General features: G+C 41.3%; 1 protein-coding gene across 1 annotated transcript; it reads left to right on the top strand.

Annotated features, from left to right (window-relative positions):
- Window positions 1-11,626: 11,626 nt before the first annotated feature.
- LOC123044605 (uncharacterized) lies at window positions 11,627-13,460 on the top strand. The gene is made up of 4 exons (XM_044467399.1): window positions 11,627-11,928; window positions 12,174-12,249; window positions 12,347-13,119; window positions 13,228-13,460. Exons 3-4 carry the CDS (start codon window positions 12,448-12,450, stop codon window positions 13,267-13,269), a joined length of 714 nt encoding a protein of 237 aa, XP_044323334.1. The 5' UTR covers window positions 11,627-11,928; window positions 12,174-12,249; window positions 12,347-12,447; the 3' UTR covers window positions 13,270-13,460.
- Window positions 13,461-17,352: the final 3,892 nt, after the last annotated feature.

Below are 17,352 nucleotides of genomic sequence, written 5' to 3'. Positions count from 1 at the left end.
TATGTTCCTAAGTACAAGTTTTTTTTGAGATTTCAATATGAACTACATACGGATGTATATAGAATTATAGATATAGTTTAGATTAGAATCTAGATTCACTCATTTTGCTACTTATGTAGTCTATATTGGAATCTCTAAAAAATACTTTTATTTAGGAATAAATGGTGTATAAGACATGGGATGCATCTAACCTCGATGGAAAATAACAGCATCACCCATTGTAGCCCTGTGTAAGTACATGGAAAGCCAATGTTAACTACAACGGGATTAACATCCACCAAAAATAGCAAATGCTAATAAAACAGCATCATCTATAGTGATATCTTCATTTCGAAAGAGTAGCACGGTAGCAAAGGGATGGATTAAAAAATGGATACAATTGTTAATTGCAACAGGCTTAATGGCCATTGAAACCAGTACTGATAAAAATGCAATTGGCGGAGTTAAACATCACAGGGCAGGTGCTGCCAGAGCAGATAATGGCCCAGCTATCTATAAAAAGGTAGGGAAAATAGCTCAAACATGTTAGGAATGTTAACTAACAACATGCTTAATACATCGACAGTACAAAACATAGCCACTAATTGCAACTGGTATTGGTAAGATTGAACTAGTGGGTACATGCTTGGTAAGTCCTGAGAGGTAGTTGTTGGGGCACTTCATCTTGGCCAGAGCCCGCCCAAAGTCAGCGGCGGCGGAGGCCAGCTGTTCCTCCGGGTCGAAGCGTGGATCAGTGCCACTGACATGTGTACGTACAGGCAACTAGTAAATGGTAGAAGTTAAACTGCAATTGCACAAATGATGTGAAATACTGTAAGACATGGGATGCATCTAACCTTGACAGCAAACAACAGCATCGGCCGTTATGACCCTGCGTAAGTACATGGACAAGCACGTTAAGTAAAACAGGGTTAGCATCCACCAAAAATAGAAAATGGGGCAGCATCTCTAGTATATCTTCATTGCGGAGAGTAGCATGGTAGCAAATGGAAAGATTAAAAAATGGATACAACTGTCAATTGCAATAGGCTTAACAGCATCCTAAGTCATGTTTTGTAAGTTTGTAGCCATTGAAATACAACTGTTTAAAAATGGATTCAACTGTTAATTGCAACAAGCTTAATAGACATTGAAACCAATACTGATAAAAATGCAATTGGCATAGTTAAACATCACAAGGCAGGTGCTGCCAGAGCAGAGAATGGCCCAGATGTCTATAAAAAGGTAGGGAAAGTAGCAAAAACGTGTTAGGCATGTTTACTAGAACATACTTAATACATCGACCGTACAGAACATAGCCAATAATTGCAACTGGTATTGGTAAGATTGAACTGGTGAGTACATACTTGGTAAGTCCTGAGAGGTAGTTGCTGGGGCACTTCATCTTGGCCAGAGCTCGCCCAATGTCAGCGACGGCGGAGGCGAGTTGTTCCTCCGGGTTGAAGCGTGGATCAGTGCCACTGACATCTGGACTAGAGCCTGCACAATGTCGGCGGCGGCGGTGGAGGCGAGGTGTTCCTCCGGGTCAACACGCACAGTGGCCATCGCGCCATGGACCACCACCAGCTCCTGGCGGGGGGGATTTGGAGGCATGAGGATGTTTCGCAGGCACCATTTAAGCAATCAGGCCGGGGACGTGATAGAGATCGGTGGGTTACCTGACTGGATCCGAGCAGAACGTAGATGTGGTTGAAGTTGTGGTTGCAGCGATGGCGGTTTGAGATGCCGGTAGGGGGGAGGGGCGAGGGAGGGGGATACTGAGGGGAAGGGGATGTGGTTGGAGGAATAAATTCTAAAATCGCGCGCCTAATGAAAATTTCGGTGCGAAACTTGATACTTGGGTGGGGGAAACACATGACGCATACGAAGCGCATAAAATACTCGTGTGCGAGAAAAAATAAAGTTGGCAGATCCCATCTAAAAAAATGTACATGTGTACTTGATTTTTTTCGGTCAATGGTACGCCTGGTTTATTAGGAAATATCGCACAGGTAACTGACTTATGGGTCATTAACGCAAGAAAACACAGACGTGTACGACATAGAAACCGTGTGTTTTGTGATCTTCTAATGATTAACGCAAAAAACGCACATGGGCACACATGCTAATCAATGCTCAAAGCCCTCAAAGGATGTTCTTACCGACATTGTACATTAATACTACAAACTTAAAGTACTACTGGTAATTTGCTCTAATACTACAAACTTAAACTACTTCTCACATGCTGCCATTAGGGCATGTTGGCCAGACGTCGGCGTTCTCCTTCCCGGCCTTGTAGGCGGTAGCCCACCATGCTTCGATCTCCGCCAAGCTCTTCTCACCACAGTGTGCGGCCTCTTTTTTCTTGCGGTGGCGGGACTCTCTTTTCTTGACTGCTTTCTCGCTTTTCCGCTCTTTCTGTGCGGTTTTGGCCGCCTCTAGATCCACCACCCGTTCGGCCATGGCAGCCTCAAAGTCCGCCCATGTAATTGTCTGGCCACCGGTAGCGATGAACTCAGCGCGGCGAGATGCCATCGCCTCCTTACCATGTGTGCGGTCGCGGGCGGCGAGGAACATGGCGGGATGCCATCGCTTCCTTACCAGTTACTGTGCGCCGCGGTGCCATGGACAACGCCTAGAGAGAGCTCTGGGACGGAGGGGCCGGGCAGCCGTGCAATGCGGTGGTATTCAAGATCTCAACGACAAACGATAAAAGAAATTTGGCTTCCCTTACAATTTTGCTCGTTCATTATCGCACACGGTTCATCTCCGTCGCTTCCGGAAACAGTGTGCACTGAGCCTATTGTGTGTTGCATTATGATTGGTCGGAACTCCAGCCACGCAGATCGCGCGTGTGCACCGTTGGATGCACCGCGATCGAACAGCAATCCACGTCCCTCACATCACACCCGTGCACCTGTAGCTGGATTGGATTTATATGTGCCAAAAGCCTAGAAAATGCACAAAATCCCCTAAATATGGTAAATGAGGCCAGAAAAATGCCGAATTTGAACACGGTGATTTGGAGGGTGTATGTTCGTCTTAGAAAAAAAACTCCAGGGCAAAGAACGAATAAAATTTGGATTCCCTTTCAATCTTGACGATTTCCCTCTCGAAAGCACGAAACTTCCTCGGTGATGGTTCGATGTATGAAGGGCGTGCATGACGACATAAGCCAAACCTTCTCAAATTTTTACCAGGGCATGGGGAGGTCATACCATGGCACCATGCTAGGCGTCATGTTTTTAAGTATTTATTTCATTTTTTCTATAGTTGAAAGCCCAACAAACAAACATTTGTGGTTGACTATTGCCACACATTTCATCGAAAAATCTGGCCATTCCTTGTAAAAGGCATGAGAATTTACTAAATGGCACGAGCATGGTTTTCTAGGCCGTTCTTGTGGACCCTTTCATGCATCGATTGTTTGAACTTGAATTATGCGCATTAATGCCTAGGAAATGCACATAATCCCCTAAATATGGCAAATGAACCCGGAAAAGTGCCAAATTTGAACACGGTGATTGCAGGTTGTATGCTCATCATAGAAAAAATCTCGTGGTCAAAGGACAAAGGACAAAGGAAATTTGGACCCCCCCCCCTTCAATCTTGGTGATTTCCCCCTTGAAACCGTGAAACTTCCTCGGTGATGGTTCGATTTATGAAAGGCGCGCATCACAACATAAGTAAAACATTCTCCAATTTTTACCAGGGCATGGTGAGGCCATACCATGGCACCACGCCAGGCGTCATGTTTTCCATCCATGTGTTTCATTTTTTGTATAGTTGTTAACCGAGTAAACGACGCATTTATGGTTGACTATTGCCACACATTTCCTTGAAATATCTGTCCATTCCTTGTAAAAGGCATGAGAATGTACTAAATAACACGAGCATGGTTTTCTAGACCGTTCTTGTGCACCTTTTCATGCACCGAAAGTTCGAATTTGAATTGTGTCCATTAATGCCTAGAAAATGCACATAATCCCCTAAATATGGTAAATAAGCCCGGGAAAATGTCAAATTTGAACACGTTGCATTTGAGGCGGTATGTTGATCGCTGGAAAAAAAATTGAATGATAAACTAGGACAGAAATTTGGATTCCCCTTCAATCTTGGGGATTTTCCCTCTCGAAAGCATGGAACTTCCTCGGTGATGGTTCGATTTATGAAGGGCCTGCATGACGACATAAGCCAAACCTTCTCAAAGTTTTACCAGGGCATGGTGAGGTCATACCATGGCACCATGCCATGCGTCATGTTTTTTAAGCATTTATTTCATTTTTTCTATAGTTGAAAATACAACAAACAAACATTTGTGGTTGACTATTGCCACACATTTCAACGAAATATCTATCCATTATTCCTTGTAAAAGGCATGAGAATTTACTAAATGGCACGAGCATGGTTTTCCAGGCCGTTCTTGTGGACCCTTTCATGCACCGATTGCTTGAACTTGAATTATGTGCATTAATGCCTAGGAAATGCACATAATCCCCTAAATATGGCAAATGAACCCGGAAAAGTGCCAAATTTGAACACAGTGATTTGCAGGTTGTATGTTCATCATAGAAACAAACTCGTGGACAAAGGACAAAGGAAATTTGGATCCCCCTTCAATCTTGGTGATTTCCCCCCTCGAACCATGAAACTTTCATGGTGATGGTTCATTTTATGAAAGACATGCATGAAGACATTTTTACCAGGGCACGGTGAGGTCATACCATGGCACCACACCAGGCGTCATGTGTTTTCCAAGCATGTATTTCATTTTTGTATAGTTGTTAACCCAGTAAACGACGCGTTTATGATTGACTATTGCCACACATTTCCTTGAAATATCTACCCATTCCTTGTAAAAGGCATGAGAATGTACTAAATAGCACGAGCATGGTTTTCCAGACCGTTCTTGTGCACCCTTTCATGCACCGATTGTTTGAATAATTATGTGCATTAATGCCTACAAAATGCACATAATTCCCTAAATATTGTAAATGAACCCGGAAAAGTGTCAAATTTGAACACGATGGTTAGCAGGGTTTATGTTCATCGTAGAAAAAAACTCATGGATGAAGGATAAAGGAAATTTGGATTCCCATTCAATCTCGGTGATTTACTATCGCACACGATTCATCTCCATCACCTCTGCGAACCGTGTGTGTTCACTGACACATGCAAAAGGAAAAGAAAACGCTCGCCCACTTCGTCCCCACTAACTCGCGGCGGACTCCTCTGTAACTCTGCACCCTAAGCTCGAGGGTTGTTGGCGGCGGGCGTAGGTCGCGCTCCAAACGGCATCGGATCTTGCCTCCACCACTTTCCGCCGCCTATCTGCACCGACATTCTAGACTCTGGTCGACTGAGATTTTCTACGGGATTGGGCCGGGGATTTTTCTCATGGAGAAGGTAATCAACTTAATTAGCAAAATATTCACTCATCTCTTATCGCAGTTCATCCATTGCTGTTAATCAATCGGCAAAAATCACCGTGGAATCATTTTGTTCTAGCTGATTCGTGGGTGTTCATCCATGTGTCCACGGTGCGAGCATAAATCGGGCAACTGTGGTCGTGGCCAGTCAGAAAGGAAGTTCTATCTCACCATTTTGGATGACTTCAGGGAGCGCTCGGTATGTTCAATCTCAACCTACCACGGTCGGCATGGCCTAAATTTGTGAACATACACCGTTTGTTGCTATATTATCTATATATTTGCATCAAATCTTTGTTATATTATCTATTTTTTATTCTATATTTTTGTACTTTGCTTTCATCTCTCTCTCTCTCTCTCTATATATATATATATATACATATATAGATCTGTTCTATCAGTTACTCCCATATTGCATCTTGCTCTGTTATTTCAATATATCTAATTTATGATCTTAATTTTTATTTCAAGCAGTGCATCCCTTGCTTTGCAAGAACAAGAGTAGAAGGAAATCTTGGGCTTTACTTTGCTGATGACTCCCAGGATGTCATATTGACAACGCAGCATGGATTTACAATGACGGTTAGCGTAAAACTTGATAAAGATGGTCACTCCTATTTTAATGTGGACCTTTGGAGAAAAATGTCTAAGTGTTATGAACTATAAGCTGGCAATAAAATTCTAGTGCGTGCACCACATCCTGGTCTAATTAACATGGATGTTTACTTCCCCAACGTCATCAGCCGATCAAAGTCTGATTGAGGTTAGTGTCCTTTCAACTTTCCCCTTGCTGTCATATTACTATTTAAGCAACCAATTGATCACTATTTAAGCAACCAATTGTGATATCATATTCTGACTCTGTTCCTAGGCAGTAACAAATTCTATTTACCAATTTATGCGCACTATATATTCTTCTGCCATATTTTGAATAAATAATACCTTTCCACCTTTTAAGCAGGATATGTTGGATGCATAGTGAACAATCTGTATGTTACTAAGCGTACCAAATTTCACTGGAAGGACTTGAAGCATGTCATAAACTTTGTTGATAATCTGACAGAGATAACACAGTGTATGAACGCTGGATTTTGGATGAGATTAATTAGACCTATGGTGCACACACTGAACAAGACCAATTGTGTGCATAAAACGCTGGTAAAAAGTCTTATTTTAATATTTATGCTCATAAACTATATATATCTTCAACGATATGTTATAATTGTTTTTTATTCTACATGTCAATAGAAATTGCCCCTGTAGCAGTTCCTGGATCAATTTCCCGGCGTGGTCGAATTACACTTGTGCCTGCTAATAATGCCAAAGTGATTGCAAGGTACTGCATTTCCCACAGAAATGGAACCATTCAAATTAACAAGTTCTCGCTTCTCGTGGCAATGCATCCATATTGGAAAATTGGAGACACTGTTCTACTCATGATCTACCAAGGCACAGGAGGGCTCTTCCTTTTCATTAACGAGATGCTGAGTCGCCGTGATCAAGCTGCTTCCAGTGGATAGTTGTGGTTGTTGGTCCTTAGCCTCTTAAAATGTGCTAGTTGTTACTATATATGTTAAGTATGTAGATATGGACCATATGGTTGTTGGCCCTTAGCCTCTTAAAATGTGATAGTTGTTACTATGTTAAGTATGTAGATATTGACTATATGGTTGTCAAAACTGTGTTACGAAGATCCTCTTTTTGTCGAATAGTGTAACCACTATATATATGTTACTCAAATGATGTTACCCAAGTTCATAAATTTTCATGGAAAGTATTAGTATCGTACACGGTTCATTGAGTTTAAGCGTGTGCCCGATGACCAGAAGGCATTTGCAGATTAACTGTCCATATCACAAATTCACACACATGTTAACATAAGGAAACGTATGTGTAACATACTAATCATCGCACACTAGTACTCGCAGACGCATCGTGTGCGATACTCCGCCACCGCCAGCAACTAGTTTGCATTTTCAAAGTTTTTTATACACACAGAATCGCACATGAAGTAACTGCATTGATTGTCTGTGTTGTAATTTTTCATCGCAAACAGTTCATCCTTGATCGGCTGTTTGCCACGTACCACACACATCCTGTTTACACGACTCGTTTGTGTTCTTTTGGCTCATCGCAAACAGTTCATTCATGTGAACTATATGCCGCATATCACACACATCTTGTTAAGTTGAACCAATTCTGTTGTGTTCCCTAATCAAAAACAATTCGTTCGAGTTAACTGCATGTCGTATATCGCACACACATTGATATGGCTGCTCGTTTCTGTTGTTCTACCTCATTGCAAATAGTTCGAATGGATTAACCATGTGTCCTGCATCGCACACACATTGTTATGGCTGCCCGTTTCTGTTGTTCTGCCTCACCGCAGATAGTTTGAATGGATTAACCGTGTGTCCTACATCGCACACGCAACTAATATATGAACCGTGTTTGATGCATCCTCCATCGTAAACGTTTTGCACCTTTTTTGACAGTTTTTTTACACCACCGTTTGCGATTATTGCATCGCACACAGTTTCCGCCATGTTTTTGAAAATGTTCATCATGCAGTAAAAAATGGACAATGTTTAATTTTAGAAAGTTCGACGTGCACTAAAATTTATTTCTAAAATTATCCTACATTCCCACAAACACAATTGACATGTTTTTGATACATTTGTAGAATTTAGTATTATTGCACAATGATTTTTATACTTGTTGTACAAAATACATCATTGTCAAATTCTTAATAATTTGGTATTTTAGAAATACAATGAAGATAAACAATAATTGTGTGTGCTTGAGTTCCGGAATGAAGATGCTTCTTCAAAGTACACAATAATGAATAACAAAGTTTTAAAATAAAAAATTAATTGCATATTGATAATTATTGTATTTTCACCCACAAAAACAAGATAATCATGGTATTTTTTATAGTGGAAAATTTACATGTCATGATACTAACCAGAAACTTGAAAAATAAATAAAAAGAAAACCAGTACATAAAAGTGCAGGCCGATACGTGAAATCTGTCTACAAAGATTTGTAGCTAACAGTTGTACGCAAAGCATATTCTGGCCGGTTGGCCAGTGCATGTCGTACTTACACAACAGTTTTTTTTTGTCGCTAAAATACATAGATGCACTGTATTTGAGGGCTTTCCTACATAATTAAATAAAGTATGGAGGGTTTTCTAAAAAATATCCTCACTTGTCAGCCACCCAGCTCCTTCCCCGCTCTCATCCACTAACAAGTGGGACACCGTCATGCTGACACGCCACACGCGCTGGATGTATGTATGGATACGGTTGAAGGCATCGTATTTGCACGGTCAAACAAGTTCGAGCATCAATTTTATGTATTTTACAACTTTAGGCACTAAACTGACTGCGAATGACAAGTTAAAGGCACCTCTAGTGTATTTAACTCTTAAAAAAACATGCAGTCGGTAATTTATGTGAAAATAGCACGGTAATATATGAACCACATATCCGATAACTTACACACAAATACCGCTGTAATTTTGACTAGAAAGGGAAAAAGATGTTGAAAACATACCATTGGTAACTTATGTGAAAACAACACGGTAATATATGAATCACATACCCGATAACTTACATATAAGCACCACGATAACTTTGACCAATGACAAAAAAGTGTTGAAAAACTTACTCCGATAACTTATGTGAAAATAGCAATGGCAATATACAATCTCATACCCGATAACTTATGTACAAACACCGCGGTAACTTTGACCAAGGGGAAAAAGTTGTTGAAAAACAAACCCTTTATAACTAATATGAAAATAACATGGTAATATACAAACTGCATACGTGACAACTTACATAAAACACCGAGGTAACATTGATGAAAGGAAGAAGTTGTTGAAAACTTATGTGAAAATTTCATGGTAACTTATGTAGTTCACGCATGATAAGTTTTGATCCAGAAAAATTTGTCGAAACATATCAACATGGGATCTAGTTTCAATGATCTCGTCGTGACGAATCTTTTATGTGAAAACGATTTTTTGCATCAACCCGACAGTTGGAGCTACAAAATATTTTGACATCAAAATTTTCTTTTCTTTAGTGCATGCATGCATGTGCATATGGAAAAGGGTGGGAGAACCATTTTTATTCCATGGTAACTTATGAGGAAATAGCACGATAACTTGTATACCACAGACGTGGTAACTTATGTAACCGAGACGTGGTAGCTTTGCTATGTGACACACGTGTGATAAATACCGCTGTCCTTTGAAAAAATACTAATCAAACTTTAAAAAAATGTTGAACAAATATGTGAAAAATGTTAATCAAGCATTGGAAAAATGTTAAATGTGTATAGAAAAATGTTGTCATGTATTAAAAAGTATAATATTGTATTTGGAAAAATAATAATCAAATATTTGAAAAAAATATTGAACAAGTATGTGAAATGTTAATCAAGCACTTTAAAGATATTAAATACGTATAGAAAAAAATTGATCATGTATTAAAACAAATGTTAATCTTGTGTTTAAAATATGCTAATAAAGCATTTGAAAAACTGTATGTATAGAAAAAATTGACCATGTAATAAAAAGTATTGCATTTTTATTTAGAAATGTTAAATTGTATTAAAAACTGTATTAGATATAAAAAACGTGTATTGAAAAAACAGTGAAAACTATGAGAAAAGAAAAGAAAAAATGGTGAAAACGAGAAAGAAAGAAACAAAACAAAGAAAAAAGTCATTAAAACCGAGAAAGAAACAATGAAAACCGAAAAACACAAAGAAAAGAATAAACCAGAAAAATAGAGAAAATAAACATAGAAAAAACGATGAAAAATAAAATAAAATGGAAAGCTATTAGAAACCTCAGCGTTTTTCCTAGTCTGCGCCCTTCATATGTAACACGAACTCTATGATGGCTTAGTATTTTTCTTTAACTGTGCTGATGGGCCAACATGTTACTGTAGATTTTAGATGCGCTCGCTTAAGGTGAGATATAGCTCTGGCGCCTAATAGGGGCATTTCCTAAACGACGCCTTAAGCGCCCCTTAAAGGTCAACCCGTACAGGGCGCAACCCCCCCCCTCCCCCCTCCCCGCTGGGCCGGCCCATCCTTTACTTTTGATTCGAACACAGGACTTCCTTTGTTTAGCGTGAATGCAACGACCAACCAGCCACCCTCATCTAGTGTGACTGGTTCCATCGTTTTTTTCTATTGTCTTCTTTCTTCTTTCTTCTTTTCTTTCGTCTTTTCTTTTTTTTCTCTGTAACTTTTCTCAAAAAATGCGTGAACTTGTTTTTTGTAATATATCCATTGGACATTTTTGCAATATCCGTTGACATTTTCTTGAAATAAGCTGAATATTTTAAATAATACATGATGAACTTATTTTAATATACAATGAACATTTAAAACAATAGGAATATATGCGTTGAAGAATTTTCGGACACGTACGGAACATTTTGTGAAAATACGTTGAACAATTTGCAAATACACATTGAACATTGTGTAATATATACTGAACAAAATTAAGAAACATAGTGAACAATTGTATACTCATTGAATAACCAAAACCAAAATAGAGATTTTTTATATCCGTTGAAAATTTTAAATAATACACGATGAACATTTTTGAAACAATATGAATATATGTGTTGAACAATTTTTGAATACGCATTCAACATTTAGTAAAAATGTTGAAAAATTTCATAATATACGATGAACATTTTTATTTTACACGACGAACATTTTTATATGCAAAGGTGAACAATTTTCATAATATACAATGAACATTTTTCTTAATACAATGAAATTTATGTAATACACGGTGATCTTTTATAAAATTTGGTGAAAGATTTTGAATACATGAACTTTTTTCTAATTCGCGATTTTTTAAAACTTATTTCAGATTTTTTTTTCTTTTCCAGAAAATCACGTCTTTCTAAATTGTTTGTACCAGAAATAGTGCGGTTAGTGTTGTTGTTAAGCTTCTCGCGCTGTGATGAATCACTAGGTTGTAGTAGATGTACTGGTTAGGCATGCTGTGTCGTTACTGAATGTCGCAAGATCGAATCCCGTTGGGATCAACTTTTTTGGGAGTTTTTTTCTCTGTGTGTTTCTGGGCCGGCCCACCAGATAGCGACAGTGGGCGCCAGTTGCCTGTACCGGCGCTTAATGCGCCGTATAGGAGCTCCCATCCTAATAAGAGACCCCAAAAAGAGAAAGGGACGGAGAAGAAGTAAACGAAGCCAATCGTGAACGAAGAACAACGGGCCAGAGCCCATCAAGCAGAATAAGAGGACTCCGATAACCCTAGAGCCACACTCTCCCCCGTCTGTATTTCCTTCCACGCGCCGCCGCTCTCTTGGTTTTCTCTCGCTCGACTGCTCTTCCCCAGCCCTCCTCGATCACGCGAGCCTGTTCCGTGCTACTCCTTCCCGCACCACCGTATGCTCGACCCCAACTCGCCTCTGTCCATGACAACACTCAGCAGCGGCCCAAATCGAGCGGAGGATCCCCTCAGGTGAGCTCTATCTCTCTCTGCTTCTCCCAGATCCGGTTCACACGTTATCAACGGCCCTCTTCCAGACTTTGCCTTTCTTGAAAAATAGCCAGATTTAAGAACAAAAAATAGATCTCACTAAGAGATTTGTCTCAGCCACTCAATCGGATCATATTCAACCTCATCTTCGCACGGTCGTCTTTTTTTGAACGAATATCTTTCGAATTTTCCATTTTGCGTTCTCATTTTTTTTTAATGTGCAACAGGTCCGACGAGGTCATGGATACTTCTGGCTCGGGTGGAGAATATCCTACTCCATCTCCTTCGGATCTGCCTTCAAATGTGAGCATCTTTTTTCTCAATGTTTTTTTTTCATTTTTTTCTTTTCGTTTCACAGCTCCAAACTGATTTTTTTTCTTTATCCACTTTAATTTTTTAGATTGAGAAACTTCGTGAAGTTGGTCCGTCTGTGGTAACTATTGAATTTCTCCTCCCCCTACTGCCAACAAACCAGTTGTATATGGGACGGATACAGTTCTTATGGTTGAGAATAATGACAGTCTAGTAGTGACTATAATTCCAAAGCTGCTGTCAGATGGTAAATTGTTTATAGACGAATTAACAATATCTGTCTGGTTCCACAATGAGAAAGAAAAAATTCCTGCTATAGTAGTTGTTGACGATAATATTGAACTTGCGATCCTTCTGGTCAAAGGGGAGAGCCCACGTAAATCCATTTCTTTGGGTGAATTTGCCAAGGAACAGAAGTACCAATATGATGTTGTCTATGCCATTGCTACAATGGCCGCGACGAAATTACATCCAGACTCAACCGTACTGCTAAATGAGCCGTTTGGGAGTCTTGGAATTTATGAGGGTCATATCACTACACCTAATTGCACTGCGTCTACTCTTCAAAATAGTGTTGTTTCTGAGAGTAAACGGTATTTCAAGTTGTCCTGCATGTATATGGATCACATGCTTACACTTGATAACATTGATGATGAAGAAGGGCATCAGTCTAGCCGCGTTCTAGGAGCCCCGGTTATTGGTTACGATTCTAAGATGATTGGGATAGTATGCTCAGTAGCTACATCTGGTGATCTGAAATATGCAATCCATGTGGAACATATGATCAAGCCCATTGAAGATATGTGCGACAAACATTCCAAAGAGATCCTTCATTCAAAGAAGATTTGGTTGGACTGGGAGGTAATTAATACTCCCTCCATCCCAAAACAAGTGACTCAACTTTGTATTAACTTTGAGAATTAACATTTGTAATTTTGTCATTGCTTTTAATTAATTTCCTTTTCACAGGGAAAATTGAAGAAGGTCTATACTGCTGTACAAAAAGCGTGACAATAAAAGGGATCCAATCAGAGTGGTGTTGATCGGACATGGAGTGGCTTAATTCTCATTTTGGGCTGCATGTTTAATTATCTGCTTAGACTTATTATTTGTTCAGATACTTAGTTTATTTTGCTGCTTAGAATTGTTCTTCGGCTCTGTTTAAATATGGTATTTTATGACAATATGTTATTGAGATATTATGAGAGATGATTGTTTCTTGGGAATTTTCTTATATTTGAAAACATTTGATCCTTTCCAATGCAGTATATAAAAAATAACCAAGGTGAGAGATCCCAGTATCCAGAGCCATTATTTACTAAAGTGAAGGTATGACTGAATGATTCAGTTTCAGAGGAATTATTTCTAGAGCCCCAAGATAGTTACCACAACGGGTTCTATTCTACGCTAGGGAACTATGAATGATCCAGTAATTTACTGTATTCTTGTTAGTCTCTTAGTATTGTCTGATCCTCGATAAAAACAAAGTTCCCTTCAAAATCCATCCAAAACAGAATTTACCAACACCTAGATTTCTATGGATGCAAGTGCGGAAACCTTACAGCCGTGTGCGTTGCGCATTCTTGAATAATTTGAAATCGTCAACTGTAGAAAACAAGAGGAATGTGGTAAGCAGACCTGCTTATTAGTGAAAATTTCCATCATCTAGCTTTGCTCTGCAATCTATATGGTTTACGGGTTCTGAAATGGAACTGAAACAAAACGTAGAGAAAACTTACTTGATGGTAAACGGATAACGACAGCGTGACTGTACATATTGTTCATAGGATCCAGGCAACAACCTGATTTGGAATATATCATCAGGAATTGTTCTTTCTGACCAAGGACAAACTATGCAGGGGAATGTTTTTGCAAATTATAAGTTGTCAAGCAGATCAAGATAGAAGGTGCAGTCAAGTGCAGTTGAGATTCAAAGTCGTATTCAGTAATGTGACGACAGAAGCAAAACAAAGCCGGTTTGTCGTACCTGAGGTTGCCTGCACAACGAAAGAACTGTAATGGATTATCAACTTCTGAACCTAGATAAAAAATTGTTCACCAATCACTTGTTTAGAGTTTGGATCCTTTCCAATGTAGACATTAATAATAATGTTCTACGATCCTGTGCATATAGAATAATAATTTTCTACGATCCTGTGCATATGGTTTAGTAGTCAGCATGTTGGTTTCTAGTCACACTGAACATATAGAAACGCATCACCGTGTTGATTCCTTTGGAGTTGTTGCCTCTGCAGCTTTGTGTGCTCCTTTTCAATGGTTCAACATGGATATGATTTAAACAAATGTCAGTGTTAAATCTAGCAAAAAAATTGAAACAAAATAAGATCGTATATGGATGACACGGAGAGCAGTGAGAGACTGAAATAGAGAGGGCTAGATATATAGAGAGGTCAATTAGGGGAACCCATCGAACATTTGGTGGGCATCGGCATGCTGCCATGGTGCTGGAGGGCAGAGGCTACGCAATGCGTCTCACCGTAGAGGAGTTCCGCATCCTCGGTTGTGCGAGGAATGACAGTAGCGACATCTGCGTCGCTGACCACGAGGAGGAACCACCGCTGGGCCATATGTGCCTGAGGCGAGGTCGAGGAACAGAGGCCAGGAATCGAATGCCCCGTCGGAGAAATCCATCTTCATGGCCGAGCCCACTGTGTCTCAAGCCCGCCGCAGCTTGAGGGAGGAGATGGACCTTGCCGCTGCTGCCGCCGCTGCTCGATGGTGGAGATGGACCCTCCCGCCGCCAACGTAGGCCGAGCCCGCTGGGTCCCGCGCTGCCGCCGCTGCTTGACGGAGGAGAGAGACCCCTTTGCTGCCGATGCAGGTCAGGCCCACTGCGTCCCGCTGCGCCGCCGCCGCTCGACGGAGGAGATGGACACCGGCACTGCCGATGCAGACCCAGCCTGCTGGGTCCCGCGCCGTCGACGCTGCTTGAGGGATGAGAGCGACCCGGGCTGCGGGAGGACGGCGCGCCGGCGGGGGCGTGGCGGGGCGGCGGCGCGGGAGGAGGGGGGTGTGTGGGTTTGTGGCGATTTTCTTTTCTTTTTGGAACAGCGGGCTTAGCGATGCATGGATTAGTGGTGGCTTGATGCCTGGCTTATAGTGTTAAACATGGAAGGATTATGGACCATTAAATTTGATAGATGAATGGGTTATATTGTTTGTTCTGCCCCTAGGACGCGAATTTTGAGGACATGCCCCCACGCGAGGTCTTTATCTGATGCGTCCGCAGCGCGTCGTGATCCGTAGCTAAATTAGCCTCTCCCCCCACGTGCAAAATACAGCACAGTGTTTTATTTTTTCAGAATGGGAATACGCCGGCTATACCCTCTCGTCAGTGGGCCGCGCACATTTACTTTCGTACAAATACATCATTTGTCCGTTGCGGGGACCCCGGTGCGCGGGTGGGGTAATAATTGGCCTGACGCGGGGTGCATCGTCATTTAGCGCACAGGCTAATGCGTCGGTCGAGCACGCAGGCTAGTATCACTGTACATCTTCTTGGGTTCTCACGCTCATCGGGCACGAGGAGGGGGCGGACGCCATGGTTTCAGCAGAAACAGATAAATCCAGGTTAGTCCATGAGAATCCATATGAATCCCGTTGGTTTAGCAGCAATATAGTAGTACTAGACGACCTCTAATAGCCCATATTGGGCTAATCGATTTATAGAGCACGCGTGCCCTGTCGTCTTCTGTTCGTCTGCAGGCCATATTGATTGGAGCAATCAATTCGTGATGGGTGTCGTTACTCGGTGCAGGTGGGCTGGGCGTATTTATGCCGCGCAGCGCCCTCTCTTATTGGTGCATTGAAGTGATCCCGTGGGCGGTGACTTCACTCACTCGCAGAAAGTACGTGTGTGCGTCTGTTTCCTGATTAGCGACATGGTTAATTACGGTAGTACGGCCACTCATGATGACATCGAGATAATTTTATTACACATAGCCACTAGCGGCCTGCATGGGCTTGCTCTACGTACTAACTTACACACGTAGATCGGCATGCGTTACTACAACATACGAAAAATAAGCGGCATGCCCTAGGCAGAGGGGGTACACTACATATGTTACTACAACAGTGGCCTGGTCGTGCCCTCCCGCCTGGTGCATGTAGCCGTTGTGGCTACAGCTCAGTAAATGCCTTGGCGCAGGTAGCCGTTGTCACCACCAGGTGGCGTGTGGGCCTTTACTGACGCGTAGAGAGAAATACGAGCCCTATACAAGGAGGTGTAGGCTGCCCAGTGGAGTTAATACGCGAGCGTCGTATTGGAGTGAGCACGAATCGCGTGGGGGCGAGTGGTGAGGATAACAACCTCGCGTAGCCGCATGTGCACAGGCGATTTAGCGCCTCTCTTCCTTTTATAGTGATAGTAGATAGTAGATAGATAATATGCTTGACACACACATAACATAAACTATATTCACGTTTATGTTTAAATTGCTAAAGCCATGCATTGTCTAGATTTCAAAATGTTGACTTTATGGATCAATTATGTCAGATAATACCAGACATATGCTCAAATTCGATAGAATGCTTGATAGACCGATATTCGTTCATACGCGAATTGCAAATGTCATAATCCCATCCTAATATGTTGATATCATTTATATTTTAATTTAATGTGTAGAACAGTCTTTTATGCATAGATGCATTCTCCCTCGGTCCTCCTCATACAAACACTATCTTTCTCTCTCACACATACACACACACATTATATGTCCGCTGGCCTTCTCTCTCACACATGCTCACACTCTCTCCCGAAGTATCTCTCTCACACACACACTCTATGTCCCCCCCTCTCTCTCTCACTCACTCACTCACTCACTCACTCACTACTATCTACGACTCTTTACACTAATCTTTGTCACAAACACTCTTTCTGTCATACACATACACACACATGATCTCCACCGGCCCTTTCTCTATACATATACCTACCTACGTGTCTCCCACACACACATTCTCTTTCGGCCTATCTCGCACGCATTGTCTCCCCCTCTCTTACTAGTTGACGGATATGATTCAAGTAGAGCATTCAGTAGGATATCCCTTATGGTTAGGTTGCATTGTAGTAAG

The sequence above is a fragment of the Triticum aestivum genome, chromosome 2B, assembly GCF_018294505.1.
Source record: "Triticum aestivum cultivar Chinese Spring chromosome 2B, IWGSC CS RefSeq v2.1, whole genome shotgun sequence".
Classification (NCBI taxonomy): Eukaryota; Viridiplantae; Streptophyta; class Magnoliopsida; order Poales; family Poaceae; genus Triticum; species Triticum aestivum.
Note: the sequence above shows the minus strand (reverse complement) of the source record. Positions and strands in the feature narration are given on the sequence as shown.

What these genes read in the sequence shown, in the direction of transcription:
- LOC123044605 (XM_044467399.1), top strand. Translation starts at nt 12,448, where the DNA reads ATGGTTGAGAATAATGACAGTCTAGTAGTGACTATAATTCCAAAGCTG. An exon ending in AGATTTGGTTGGACTGGGAG is followed by an intron (nt 13,120 to 13,227) that starts GTAATTAATACT and finishes TCCTTTTCACAG; the next exon opens with GGAAAATTGAAGAAGGTCTA.